Source organism: Canis lupus, chromosome 9 (genome assembly GCF_048164855.1).
Source record: "Canis lupus baileyi chromosome 9, mCanLup2.hap1, whole genome shotgun sequence".
Classification (NCBI taxonomy): Eukaryota; Metazoa; Chordata; class Mammalia; order Carnivora; family Canidae; genus Canis; species Canis lupus.
Window position 1 is genome coordinate 12,063,999 of NC_132846.1, and position 14,115 is coordinate 12,078,113.

A 14,115-nucleotide genomic window follows, 5' to 3' on the forward strand; every position below is an offset into this window, starting at 1 on the left:
TTTAAAAGATTGTATTTATTTATTTGTGAGAGACACGGAAAGAGAGGCACAAACACAGGCAGAGGGAAAAGCAGGCTCCCCATGGGAAGCCCAAAGTGGGACTGGATCCTAGGGTCCCGAGATCACGCTCTAAGCTAAAGGCAGATGCTCAACCATTGAGCCACCCAGGCGTCCCTAAAATTTCTTGAATTTATTGAGTGAATATTATGGATCAAGCACTGCAATCTTTACATACACCATTTCATTTCATTTCATTCTCACAATACCTGAGGAAGCAGGCACTTTTTTTTTTTTTAAGATTTTTATTTTTAAGTAATCTTTATACCCAAGGTGGGGCTTGAACTTAAAACCCTGAGTTGAGATAAAGAGTCACATGCTCCATGGTATTATTAACACTCTTTTTGACAGGGAGATGAGCACATAGAGCTTAAGTTACTTAATTTGTTCAATGTCAATTACAATGGGGTACATCAAGAATTTAAACTGAGGTAGTAAAACTGCATAGCTTATGCTCATAGTAACTGCCATCCTTCACTCTATAAGTTTGTTTTTATTTATTTTTTATTTTTTTAAAGAGTTTATTTATTTATTCATGAGAATACACAGAGAGGAGAGAGAGAGAGGCAGAGACACAGGCAGAGGGAGAAGCAGGCTCCATGCAGGGAGCCCGACATGGGATTCGATCCAGGGTCTCCAGGATCAGGTCCTGGGCTATAGGCGGCGCTCAACCACTGAGCCACCAGGGCCGCCCTATAAGTTTGTTTTTAAAAAGCTCCTGTCTCAAGGCAAATGGAAACAAAATTTTAATATACTCAACGATATAGGAAATGTGGTCATGTCTGGTCTGACAAATAATAACAGAAGTTCTGTGAACCACAAAGTTTATTTAATTTAATCTTTTACCTCTGTAACCCTTATATTTCATTTAATCGATAATTTCTTTATAGGTAGTGATCTAAATGGGTTGTTTTCTAAGAACTAGGTAAAATATGAAAAACATTTCTTTCATTTATTCTAGAAATTCACTCTTAGATATTTGACTTTATTTATTTTTTAATATATTTCACTTTAAAAATGAAATTTTGGGAAAGCCAAAGAATGGGTTAAACTTCATAATCTAAAAATTTCATCTCTTTGACTTTAAATATTTGCTTGCAATTTTGTACCTTGAATATATTTTCTTGAACCTTGCAATCCTTGAAAATGCAGGTAGGAGGCAGGAGGTGGGATGGGGTTTACAGGAGGAGTCAGTATACCAATATACTCAGTATATTTGTATTTTTTAATATAGAGAGAAAGAAATTTAAAAAATTTATAGACACCACACGAACCTTTAAAAATTGTGTGGAAAAAACTAGGATTGTCTTACAATTCCTATAATTCATTCAACATGATGCTAAAGCCAGCTTGTAATGGGATTCCAGACTTAATGAAATCTTCAATTTTGTAAATTACTCAATTATACTCAATTATATCAAGGTTATCACTAACACCTAACAAAGATGAAATAATAACCACCAAGAGCTGATAGGCAGTGAGGCACATTTCAAGAAAAACTCTATACGGTTGGAAGCTTGTTAGCTCTTTTACTGACCTAAAATAAGATGGAATCTATCAGTGCAGACATCTTCAGGGGACTTAACTGTAGCTCCAGATGATGAACCCTGACACATGGAAGTTGGTGTTACAGGTCTTGAAAGATGAGCTGCTTCTTCATCCGGATCAGCAACAACAAAACCTGTGCTGGTAAGCCACAATGCTGTAGCATGCAGGATAAGCGCCCAGGAGTTGTAATAATGTAATTTTGCATTTTCACTAGTCTCTGCTGTGTAGAAAGCACCACCTACAAAAAAGCAGCAGCAGTTTCAGGAGGAAGAAAAGAGATTAGTTCCCACTATGTTTTCTCTCTTCTCTATTACACGATAACAGACCATTCCCATTATCCCAAAGTTCCTTTATGGAATTTACATGTGACGTGTGTTTGAAACAAATGTGCTGATATCCATTTACTTATTTAAAAGATTAACATTAACATTTTGCCTTCCTAAAAAACAAACAACAAAAGAAACACAAACATTTTGCCTTCTTAAATCATTTATTTATTTTAAAAAAACAACAAAACCCTAAAACTTTGTTATACCATTAATTCTATCCCTTCTGTAATCACTTTCCTCAAGTCAGTGAGTCACTGCCACAATAGATGCTTGTATTCATTCATAATAGATGTTTACAATAGATGTTTATATTCATAAATAACATGCGCTATTATTTTAACTTTTTAAAAGGCATCATATGGTAACCTTTTTGAACTTGTGTTTTTCATCGAATTTTTTTTTGAGATTTACTTATGTTGCTTTATGTCTATCATTCACTAGTAGCTGACATACTGTGCCAATGAATCAATTTATTTCCATTTTGATGCTACTGAAAAAGTACAATGAACACTCTTTATCTCTCTGTGTATAATTCCAGTTAAATTTTTAATAGAAGTTGTCAGGTCGACCTGAAATTCATATCCAAGAGGAAAAAAAAGGGAATTTTGGAATAACAGGAAGAGTAAAAGTGGCTACCAAATATCTAATCCAAAAAATGCAGATTAATAACTGACTACAAAATTAGATGCCTATTCCATTCACACACACACAAAATCTAGTTGCACTAAAGCCCAAATTGTAAAGTATAAAATTGTAACACTTCTAGGTCTTTATGATCTTAAAAAAAAACCCACTTATCAGGTATTATAAAAAACCACAAACCATAAATGACTGATTACACTAACTTTAGAAAGATAAAAGAATAAGCTATAGACTTGGAAGGCACATAATCACAAAATAATAATAATACCGAAATTATAGAAGGGATTAACAATTCAGTAAAATCATGACAAATACCAAGTAGAAAATGGACAAAGATTATGACTAGGTGACTGATGGAAGAATAAACTTAGCACATAAACCTATGAAATTATTATTATTTTTTATTTTATTTATTCATGAGAGACACAGAGAGAGAGAGAGAGAGAGAGAGAGAGGCAGAGACACAGGCAGAGGGAGAAGCAGGCTCCATGCAGGGAGCCTGACATGGGACTCGATCCCGGGACTCCAGGATCACGCCCTGGGCCAAAGGCAGGCACGAAACCACTGAGCCACCCAGGCGCCCCCAGCACATAAACCTATGAAAAAAGGTTTTCAATATACAAAATAACAAAATAAAACAACGAAAAACTACTTCATATCCACCTAATGGACAGAAATTATTAAGCGTGACAACATACAATGGTAGAAGATGTAGTGAAACAGAAACATGCTATTGGTGGGCATATAAATGGTTATAACTGCTTTGGAGAGCAATCTGGCAGTATCTTATAAGGTAAGATGTGCATGCCTTATTACCTAGCAGGTCAACTTCAGGGGTACCATCCTGAAGCAATTCTCACATGTTTATTCTATCTATAAATGGAAGTTATTATAGGGAAAATGTTTCAGATAAACATTACCTACTAAAGGATAAATTCTGAAAAAAGTTACTGATTGTCACTCTAAGAATTATGTACATATTTTACAAACTCCTTACCTTCAACAGGAAGTTGGGAGGCAAATTCTGAAGGCAAAGTTAAGAGAGCAAAATCCTGAAGTGCAGCAAGCCAGAGCCTACTCAGTGTGCTCAGGTCTGTGTGGACTAAGTCAAGCAGTCCATCTGTTGAATGTGGCCCATTTCTGACACTCTCTTCTGAACAGGGGATAGTCTTCAAAGGTTGTCTGTGGCTTTTATGTCTTTCTACAGCAATTATGTAGACCTGTGACAGGGTTAATTTGTAAATAGGAAGATCTTGTACCCATAATAAGGTGCTGTAATATTTTCATCTTGCTCAGGAGACAGACCTTACCTTTGAGCATACTAGATTTCAAATGCACTCTGATACCAAGATGGTATACACATGTAACCACACATACAAACAGGAGTAGAGAGATCCACAAATATTCCCTCAATGAGATGCATTATGGATAGCAAATACTTGACAAATATGCTACCGTTCTGCACTTTTATATCCTTGACAGCTCTAACTAAATGATCACAACATTCTTTCCACTAAACCTCGTTGTAGCCCTATAATCCACCTCAACATATGGCTTCAGGGTCCATTTCTGAACTGCGATAAGCTGAAATACAGAAAATATTTTCTATTTCAAAGTCAGTACTAAATTACTACAAAAAGTTTACATAAATAGATTGAACATGGATTATTTATAGGACTACAGAATGTAAGTATTCAACAGAGGAACAGAGGATACAGCATTTACTATCCCTTTAACTCTAAAATTCAAAACACTGAAAAGTAATTTCAATCTGGTAGCAAACTAGATTGAATTTACGTTCAATGTTTATGTTTAATGTTTATGTTCACTGTTTATGTTTATGTTCAATGTTATGTTAATTTATGTTTATGTAGGTTATTTATAATTTCTATTCAACATAATGTGAATATTCAAACATTTTACTACAGATATATTAATGTGCTTGATTACAGATTCTGTGATATTGCCTCAATTTCCTGGAGGGATGTATGAAATATGCATTGTGTTACTTTTCAAAAATTCCTCAAATTCTGACTTCCAAATAATCTGACTCCAAAGACATTAGATAGCAGATTATAGACCTCAATTATACACAAACTTTTGGTCAGTCATTATTTTTACTGAGGAGGAAATGGGATATAATGGGCTTAAGCAGGAGCCCAGAGATTTAAGTTATTATAAAAAACACTATATAAGTAGAGAATTATTTATACAATAGGTTACAAAGATTAGAAATTTTTTTTGCTCTACTAAAAGCAAATGTTTAAAAGCATACAGTGTTGACTATTAGAGTGCATGTAAGTTCCAGCTTACTAAATCTAGGCAGAACTATTTCCTAACCAAGGTTTGTCAAACCTAAATAATGACAAAAATAGACTCCAATTTTGAGGTTTTAATTTGCTTTAATGGAGAAAATGCTTTCTTACATATTGGCTAATTCTCTCAGTCGCAATCTGAGGCTACGTATCTTCACTAAAATGATACATAAGGGCAGCCCGGGTGGCTCAGCAGTTTAGCACCACCTTCAGCCCAGGGCGTGATCCTAGAGACCCAAGATCGAGTCCCACCGCTGGGCTCCCTGGATGGAGCCTGCTTCTCTCTCTCTGCCTGTGTCTCTGCCTCTCTCTCTGTCTCTAATAAATAAATAAAATCTAAAATAAATAAAATAAAATAAAATAAAATAAAAACAGAACTGAAGCTGGCTAGTGTGGGAACTGCTGAAGCTCCAATGGTGGGTATATATGAATGTATTATATTATTCTATCTACTTTCATATAAGCTCAAACATTTTCATAGTAAACTTAAAAATTATGTACCTTTCTTCCTGATTAAAAAAAGTAGACAAACATCTTCCTGCAATATTTCATTAATTTTGGAAAATGACTTATTTTATATTCAAAAGTCACTGTATGAAAGAACACTAAAAAAAAAAATACACTGACATATGTGTGTAGAATTGATACGACATACAAACAAACCCCATTTCCAAAAGTTGATTTCCATTGGTTATTATAGTCTCTCTGGCTCATGGCTACCCCTTCTTAAAGTAGCAGATAATAGACAATGAAGAATGTCTTAGAATGCTTGGCTAAAAAAAATTAATTAACATATAAAGAAATCTCATGTTGAAAGCCTTTTGTTAACCTTAAAAATGGACTTAGTTGTGTTTAAAATAGTTAATTTCAGTTTTTAGCCTATGGTCTTTATTAACAACTTCTAAAATTCCAGTTATAAATGGAGAAGCACTAACCTCTGCCCAGGCTTTCAGCACAGCTAAGATCTCCATGGTAGAAGCGCTTTCATTATATAAGTGACTCAGAGCCTCTTTTCCAGCCTGTATTTTTGTTAATGATGAAACAAGCAACTGATGAACTCTTCGTAAATCATTAAGGTCACTTACAACTCCACTTGCTATCCAGGCACTGCAAACCTGGTTTTTAAGAAAATCAAAAGTTACATTTAAAAATTATAGATGCCTCCTCTGTGAGTTCAGCAGAGTTCAGCCATATCTTAGGAATCTAGACACTGAAATCATCTTGCTGTAAGGAAACCCAACAGATCCTGCTGATAACGCCAGGCAAAAGCCAGGATTTCAAAAGGGAACAAAGTCTAAGGTTGAAGCAAGGAAACCAGTGCCAATAAGTATATAAATCAAAGAGTTTCAGATGTTATTAATATGGAGAAATGAAGCCATGAAAGGTACCACTTTCATAAATGTTTGGATTTACATTTGAACTAAATCTTCAATCTTGATTATTTCATCTTACTATTTTAATTTTTTTATTTATTTTATTTTTTTAATTTTTTTTTAAAGTTTATTTATGATAGTCACAGAGAGAGAGAGAGAGAGAGAGAGAGAGGCAGAGACATAGGCAGAGGGAGAAGCAGGCTCCATGCACCGGGAGCCCGACGTGGGATTCGATCCCGGGTCTCCAGGATCGTGCCCTGGGCCAAAGGCAGGTGCTAAACCGCTGCGCCACCCAGGGATCCCCTTCATCTTACTACTGTAAAAGCAGTGATGTTGGTTAATTAATATAACTGTTGAAAGATAAATAACTTAATTATCAGAGGCTGTCTGGTTTTCTTGGATGTCACAGTATTTCTCTTTTTCTAGAGAAAATTAATTTTTCATCTTCCATCTATTTATTCAGTTCCTGTCTCATTTCACAAAATATTTTAGTGGCTTAAGGCAAGAGCACAAATAATGAAGTGATAATAGAGACTTGGCACAACATTTATTTATTTATTTGAGAGACAGCAAGAGCACACGCACACTCGCAAGAGAGAGCATGGGCACGTGGAGGAGGGGGAAAGGGAGAGAGTCTTAAGTAGACTCCATGCTGAGTGTGGAAGCCGATGAGGGGCTCAATTCCATGACCCTGAGATTACTACTGGAGCCGAAACCAAGAGTTAGATGCTTAACCAACTGTGCCACCCAGATCCCCTCAGTATGAGATTTAATATAGCTCTTTGAATATTCAAGGTATGAAACATATCCTAAACACAAGTGAATAAAATAAAGTTGAAAGAACGGACTAAAGTTAAGTTTATTCCATTATGTTTATAAATAATTCAATTCAAGCCAGTTCTGCTTTTAATTACTGCAGGTCATTTAGGGCTGGATATTGAGTGTTTGATAATCATTCCTAGAAAAGTAATATTTTTTAAATCCATCACTGGTTAAATAAATTATGACATAGCCAACACTGGATTACCATGCTGTTACACAGAAGGAGGGGGAAATTCTCTAAATTTAAAAAGTAAAGGAAAAGGAGCAGCTGAGAATGAATGGTTTGACAACTGTAATGTAGAACCCTTGCTATCAAATACAAACTGGAGAATTGCATAAGAGAGGGTTTTACTTCTTAAGCTTTGTCTTTTTAACCATTTACCTGACATGCTTTGGCAGTGACATCAGGTGGCGTCTCTGAAGTGAAGGCTGGCCTAAGTGCAGCTCCTACCTGGCAACAAGATATGAAATATCAAGCATCACTAAGTAAAATAATACAAACTCTTTTTAATATTATTTTAAAAATTTAAAATTATTTGTTTATAATAGGTATTCCAGACACCGATTATTTTTGACTGTCCAGTATATCTTCTTTTAGATAAGAACACCTCAATTTTCCTTTGGGGAACCTTTTCTCTCATTCACTCTTCGCCCATATTGTTGCTACAGAGCTGGAGAGCACTGCCTGACTCCAGAGACCCAAGCAGGGGTAATCAAAGGTCTCCTGAAGACGTTTGCTGGGAGTACTGGGACAGAAGCACAGACTCTTTTTAAGACTGGGTGCTAAGAACGGGGATGCCTGGGTGGCTCAGTCCGTTAAGTGTCTGCCTTTGGCCCAGGTCATGATCTCAGGGTCCTGGGATCAAGTCCAGCTTTGGGCTCCCTGCTCAGCAGGGAGTCTGCTTGTCCTTCTCTCTCTGCCCCTCTCCACTGTTTGTGCTCGCTTTCTCAGATATATAAATAAAAATTAAAAAAAAAAAAGATGGTGCTAAGAGAGCCATCTTGATACCACTTGGAGAGAGCAAACTCGAGAATAAAGCCAGTGTAGAGGAAAGCAGAGCCAACTGAGATTCTTGAAAACAATTTTCCTTTTCAGCTTAAGTGAGCTGTAATTATATTTCTATCATGTGCAGTTGTTTTTTTAAAGCAAGTCCTATAGCCAGCTCAAACTCACTATCCTGAGATCAACAGTCCCTTACTGAGCCAGCCAGGCACTCCTCATTTGCAATTTTACCATGGCTAAAAATATGAGAACTGAAATGAGAGTTGAATTGTAACATTTCATTTGAATATGATACTTCTATGTAACTCCAAGCCCTTTCTTTTGCTTTCTTCCAGAGCATACATGGGCATTTCCTGCTGGGAAGATGTGTTGGAAACTGCTAACTGGTGAACTGCTCCTGTCTCTCTTTACTGCTAGCTGACAGAAGCTGCCACTGAATCATAATGAGAGGTAGGAAAGGATGAATGCTACTGGAGGATTACATGTGATGTGTGTGATGGAACATTTGATGATTCTGTTATCTTTCTTGTTCTTCCTACATTGCTCAATGCCCAGTAAAACATCAGTTAAAATGATTATAGAACTAGTAATAGAAGGCTGAATTCTTTTCTAAGCTGAGAGAAAAAAAAAAAAAAAAGGTTACATTTATTTCAGGAATGATTTTAAGGTAAGACATGCATGTAGGCTAAATGGAATATTTAGTAATGAAAAAAAAAAAAAAAAAAAAAGGAATATTTAGTAATGATTTAATGTTATTTTAAGAATATTCAGACATTTTGTAAAGAGTTGAATTAGCAAAGTCCTTTATTCCCCCAAATTACCAAGAAAGTTTTAATTATTAACCTTTAACCTTATAAAAGACCTGTTTTAGGTACCATTTTGCTTTTACTTGAAGATTTCTTCTTCACACATATTTTTCTATGTACTGATTATACTGGTGATATATTAGCAGAGATATATACTCATTTATGTATTAAAAAGTGACATGCCAATTAGTTTCACAGACTTTTTATCCCAAGTGTTTAAAAATAAAATTCTCTAACCGAAAGTGCTTACATTGGCTTGATACTGTTCCAGAATCACATGACCTGGAAACTCTGGTTCTGGAATAGCTGCAAATCGCCGAATAACAACTAATAGTGTTTCAAGGCCAGAAAGTCGGAGCTGGTCACTGTGATCTGTGGCAGCCATAAAGGCCATGCGAATTAAGTCGGCAAGATGTAGCACCAAAAAGTCATCTACAAGATTAAGAAAGTCTTATCAAGAAAAAGCATATGCTGGAACTAAGATTTACATTAAATGATCATTTCTCTTCCTTATAATTTCAGACTTTTTTAGACTTGCTTTTAAATACCTCTGATTTGATTTACTATTTCGTTGTACTGTTTGTTAAATACAGACTTTAAAGCTGGATTTGCTGCACTACTGCAAATAATCACACACAAAAAACTCCCAAGGCAAACAATTATGCAGCTATTCAAAAACCAAAGGCAAAATTAGCATCCTTTAAAAGAGTGCTAACAGTACCTTCAATAAAAACTTTTTTCAGACTTTCTGATAAAAGCACTTTAGAAGTATTTAGGAAGCTTTGGGTGCTGATGAGTTAGGCAGTAATTAGATAGTATAACAGTAATTACATCAAGTTGAATCTGAAAGACTTCAATGTTCCTTTTGAAAAAGTTTTATGTGGTTATTTAAATGGATTAGGTTATGTTATTTCTGTATGTCTTAGTGCACCTACAAATGATATGAATATAAAAAATATTTGTAGCTATGAAATTATAAACGAGCATTCCTTTCATTCCTACAATACATTCTTTGGTATAATAATTCTACTGGGGAGAGCCATAGGACAATCACTTAACAATATTCCAATGATAAAATGTTCAGGGGTACAACTACCTTTACTAAAATATACCTGGGACTAATTTTAATAAGAATGTTATAGATCACAACAGAGAGACCAACTCATCTTAGTAAGTGCCAATTACAATTTTAATTGGGAAGAAAGGAATCAATAAGCATCTATTACGTACTAGTTTTATACCTGTCAGTATCTAGAATGGTACTCATCATAAATAAAGAGACTTAAGAACTACTTGTTTGAAAAATCATTAAAACAGAGATATCTAATTCATATTCCCACACTGGCAATAGTAACATCTTGCTATATAATTCTTTTGTCTGGTAAAAAAGAATCATGAAACCAAAATAATCTATAAGCAAAATTACTGTAAGTTAGAATTCAGAAAATAAATTTTGAGTGTTAGCTAATGTATGTACTACTTTCTAAGAACAGGATTATTCTCTATAAACTTGTCACATACAAGTCCATTAAACAAAAGTGAATAACTTAAGAAGCTAAATCACTGAAAATGAGTATAAGCATTAAAATTATGCTAGCTTCAAAGATTATGCAAATATTATAGTCAAATTTCATAATTTCAAAGAATACAAACTACTTTCTAGTTGTATTTTTTAAATTAATATTAAAAACATAAGCAGACAACATTTCTATGTACATACTCTGGTTTTTTCATTTTTATGCCACTTACTTCTTGAATCCCTTTTTTTCATTTCTTGTGCTAAAGCAATGTCAAAATGTGCGCTGTGTGCATTCTCACACTGGTTAATTATCCTACAGACACATTCGGCAGCAAAGACTCTAGTAGCCCAACGAGGATTGGTGAAAGGAAAAGACTTGTCATCATTTCCAGTGGTCAGAACTGAAGCATCATCCCCTTTATCTCCTTCCTCTTCTTGCATTGTATCCACACAAGTCACAGTTGTAAAATCTTTCATCAAGGGATAATATATGTAATTACATCAAATATAAGATATATTTATAAAGTAACACAAATGATTTCAAATTCATACTAGAATTGCTGATCAATCAAACATCTTTAACAATGTAAAATAACCACATAAAATACAAACTAATTACATCTAATAACTACAGACAACAGTGGTATCTAAAAAATGCTGTTGGGATCTCTGGGTGGCGCAGCGGTTTGGCGCCTGCCTTTGGCCCAGGGCGCGATCCTGGAGACCCGGGATCGAGTCCCACATTGGGCTCCTGGTGCATGGAGCCTGCTTCTCCCTCTGCCTGTGTCTCTGCCTCTCTCTCTCTCTCTCTCTATCATAAAAATAAAAAAATAAAAAAAAAATGCTGTTAAGAAATGTTCTAGGTCAAAGTGATAAAGTTGTTGATTATACTCAAAGCGAAAAACAAAACATGGTAATACAGATATGATGCTAAATACTAGGATAATTATTAGTCCCCTATATAGATAGTTACTTAAGGAACCTCAAAATTCTCTGGCATGGAGCACGGTGGTTACACTAAGGAGGTTATTTTAACAGTAGGGCCTTGAACAGATAAAAGGTTCTCGAACCCACTGAAAATGTCCGAAAATATTTTTCTTAGGATAGACTCATTGCTGTCATTTATAGTTTCATAATGTCCAAACGGCCAGAGCCAGTGAGTGAGCATTTTTATTTTTTAGATAGATAGAGCTCACACGCACATACATGTGTGGGTGAGGGGGCAGATAGAGAAGGAGAGAGAGAATCCCAAGCAGGCTCCTTGCTTGGTCAGTAACACAGGGCCCAACACAGGGCTGGATCTCACAACCCTGGGATCATGACCTGAACTGAAATCAAGAATCATGCTCAATAGACTGAGCTGTCCAGGTGCCCTTATTTCCTCTTCATATTACTTATTAACTTAACTAATGCTATAAAAAAGCAACATTTTTTCCCTTAAATCATCTTGTATATGAACATTTTTTGAATGTGTTATGAAAGCGAATATGTCACAAAATTATGGCAAAGTCCTGTCTTAAGACTAAGATAATAAACAATATAGACTGAAATGTGTGTTTTCCTAATAAGAAGGGATATAGCCAAACTACAAAGGATAAAGAACAAATGGCAAAATAAAATTGAACAAGTAAGCGCAAGAAGTATGATGTAGAAGTATAAAAAAACAACAGGTGAGACACCAGAGAAGTAATCAACCTGTCTATCTAGGTACATAATAGATTTTCTTTCAAAGAAGTCCTTGTAAGTCTCAAGTAGTGGTGATAGAAGAGAGTCTTTTAACAGAGGGAAACATATGATGATTCATAACAGAGTTGAAAGAATGAATATAAATCAGTGGAAGAGAATAGGACCAAGGTAGACAGTGGAGAATATTAAAAAAAAATTTTTTTTAAATACCTTGCTTCCTTTCACATAATTCAGATACATATTAAATTATAAGGCTTGGGTAACTAATTTTAAGCGCTAATTTTAATACAGTAGGAAGCTGGATTTTATTATTTTAAAGATTTTATTTATTTGAGAGAGAGAGAGAATATGAGCAGTGGGAGGAACAGAGGGAGAAGGACAAGCAAACGGCACTGAACACAGAGCCTGATGTGGGGCTCGATCTCACAACCCTGGTATCATGCGTCACTGGAATCAAAATCAAGAGTGGCACACTTAACTGACTGAGCCACTCAGTTGCCCCAAAAGCCAGATTTTAAAGTGAGGTAGGGTAAGGTCTGAATACATCTGTTGTGTTTTGGGGCAAATTACCTAGCCTCTCCAAGTCTGTTTTCTCTTGTGTAAAATGGGATAATACTGCCTATTCATTGGATGGTTAAAGGATTAAATCAGACAAAGTATGTATAGTACTTGGAACAGAACTGATCTTTCTCCTTTCTTCCTCTCATTTACTTTCTCTTACTCCAAAGATATAAATTTGAAAGACTATAATACACTTTCTCACTAACAAGTATCTTATACTGACAAAAACATTAGGAAATAACACTATTTTCTAACCCTGTTTAAAATCAATATTACTGAGTGTATAGGAACTTGCTTGCTCAAAATGTAACTTTTGATGATTTTTCTATTAAGTGGATTTGATGCGATCTCTCAAATATTATGTATGAAAACAAATGATGCGGCTACTCTAAGTCATGTCATCACTTTTGCACTTTTAGCTTGTTTTATACAAGGAAGTCATAAAGATAATCAGAAGAATAAAAAAAACCACAGACATAATTGTTAGATGTAAACACTACTGTTTACATCTTTTTTTTTTTTTTAAGATTTTATTTACTTATTCATGAGACACAGAAAGAGAGGCAGAGACACAGGCAGAGGGAGGAGAAGCAGGCTCCATGTGGGCTCAACCACTGAGCCACTTAGGCATCCCTAAACACTAGAATCTTCATTTGAAAAAAGCAAAAGCAATTAAAATCCAAATACTCAGACAAAATTGATGAATTGTCACCAGCAAATAATTTTATATATTATTTTAATTTTCAATTTTATTCCAAACGGTAACCATCAATACTTACCAGCTGATGCAGCAAGTACATCTTTACAAAGCTTTAACCAGAAGGAGAGCTTATCCACTGCCATAGATGTAAGCATATGATTTAGAGTCTCTTTGATATCATGGCATAACTTCTGGTCTGTTTCTTTATCTAGTAAGGTCAATAATGCCCCTTCAAGGCCCACTTCTCTGATGTTAGCATCTGACAAGAAGAAAATCGATGATCTAAGTAATACAGAAAACAAAACTGCCATATGAGAAGCACACATATTCAAAAGCTATTAAAATATTACATGCAAATATTCTCACTGCAAAGTAATGAAGCACCTCAAAGGAGAAACATAAGCCTTGGTTTAGCATCTACTTCCTCTAATTCTGAAAGTGCCAAAAGAGCAAATAAATTTTCTCTTGAAAATTTAACTTTTTTAGCATTTATGAAAGCATCTAGATTCTAAATATTATGCTACTATTACACTATTTTGAAAGAGAAATTATCTTTTTTTTTTTTTAAAGGATTTTATTTATTCATGAGAGACAGAGAGAGAGAGAGAGAGAGGAACAGACACAGGCAGAGGGAGAAGCAGGCTCCATGCAGGAAGCCCGATGTGGGACTTGATCCCGGGTGTCCAGGACCAGGCCCTGGGCTGAAGGCAGCACTAAACTGCTGAGCCACCCCGGCTGCCCAAAAAGAACCTTC

At 35.2% G+C, this 14,115-nt stretch overlaps 1 protein-coding gene across 14 annotated transcripts in view; it reads right to left on the minus strand.

The window, feature by feature from the left end:
* HEATR5A (HEAT repeat containing 5A) overlaps positions 1-14,115 on the minus strand; it is a 112,017-nt gene that overhangs the window by 24,879 nt on the left and 73,023 nt on the right. For all 14 annotated transcript variants that reach the window (XR_012036405.1, XR_012036404.1, XM_072838170.1 and 11 more), the window contains 7 exons: positions 13,441-13,620; positions 10,645-10,884; positions 9,146-9,327; positions 7,469-7,537; positions 5,827-6,006; positions 3,574-3,796; positions 1,595-1,843 (listed from right to left, as the gene is read on the minus strand). Coding sequence is in view for 12 of the 14 variants with exons in the window: in XM_072838170.1 (XP_072694271.1) it covers positions 1,595-1,843; positions 3,574-3,796; positions 5,827-6,006; positions 7,469-7,537; positions 9,146-9,327; positions 10,645-10,884; positions 13,441-13,620 (1,323 nt within the window). In the remaining 2 variants the exon portion in view is untranslated. The remainder of the gene's footprint in view (positions 1-1,594; positions 1,844-3,573; positions 3,797-5,826; positions 6,007-7,468; positions 7,538-9,145; positions 9,328-10,644; positions 10,885-13,440; positions 13,621-14,115) is intronic.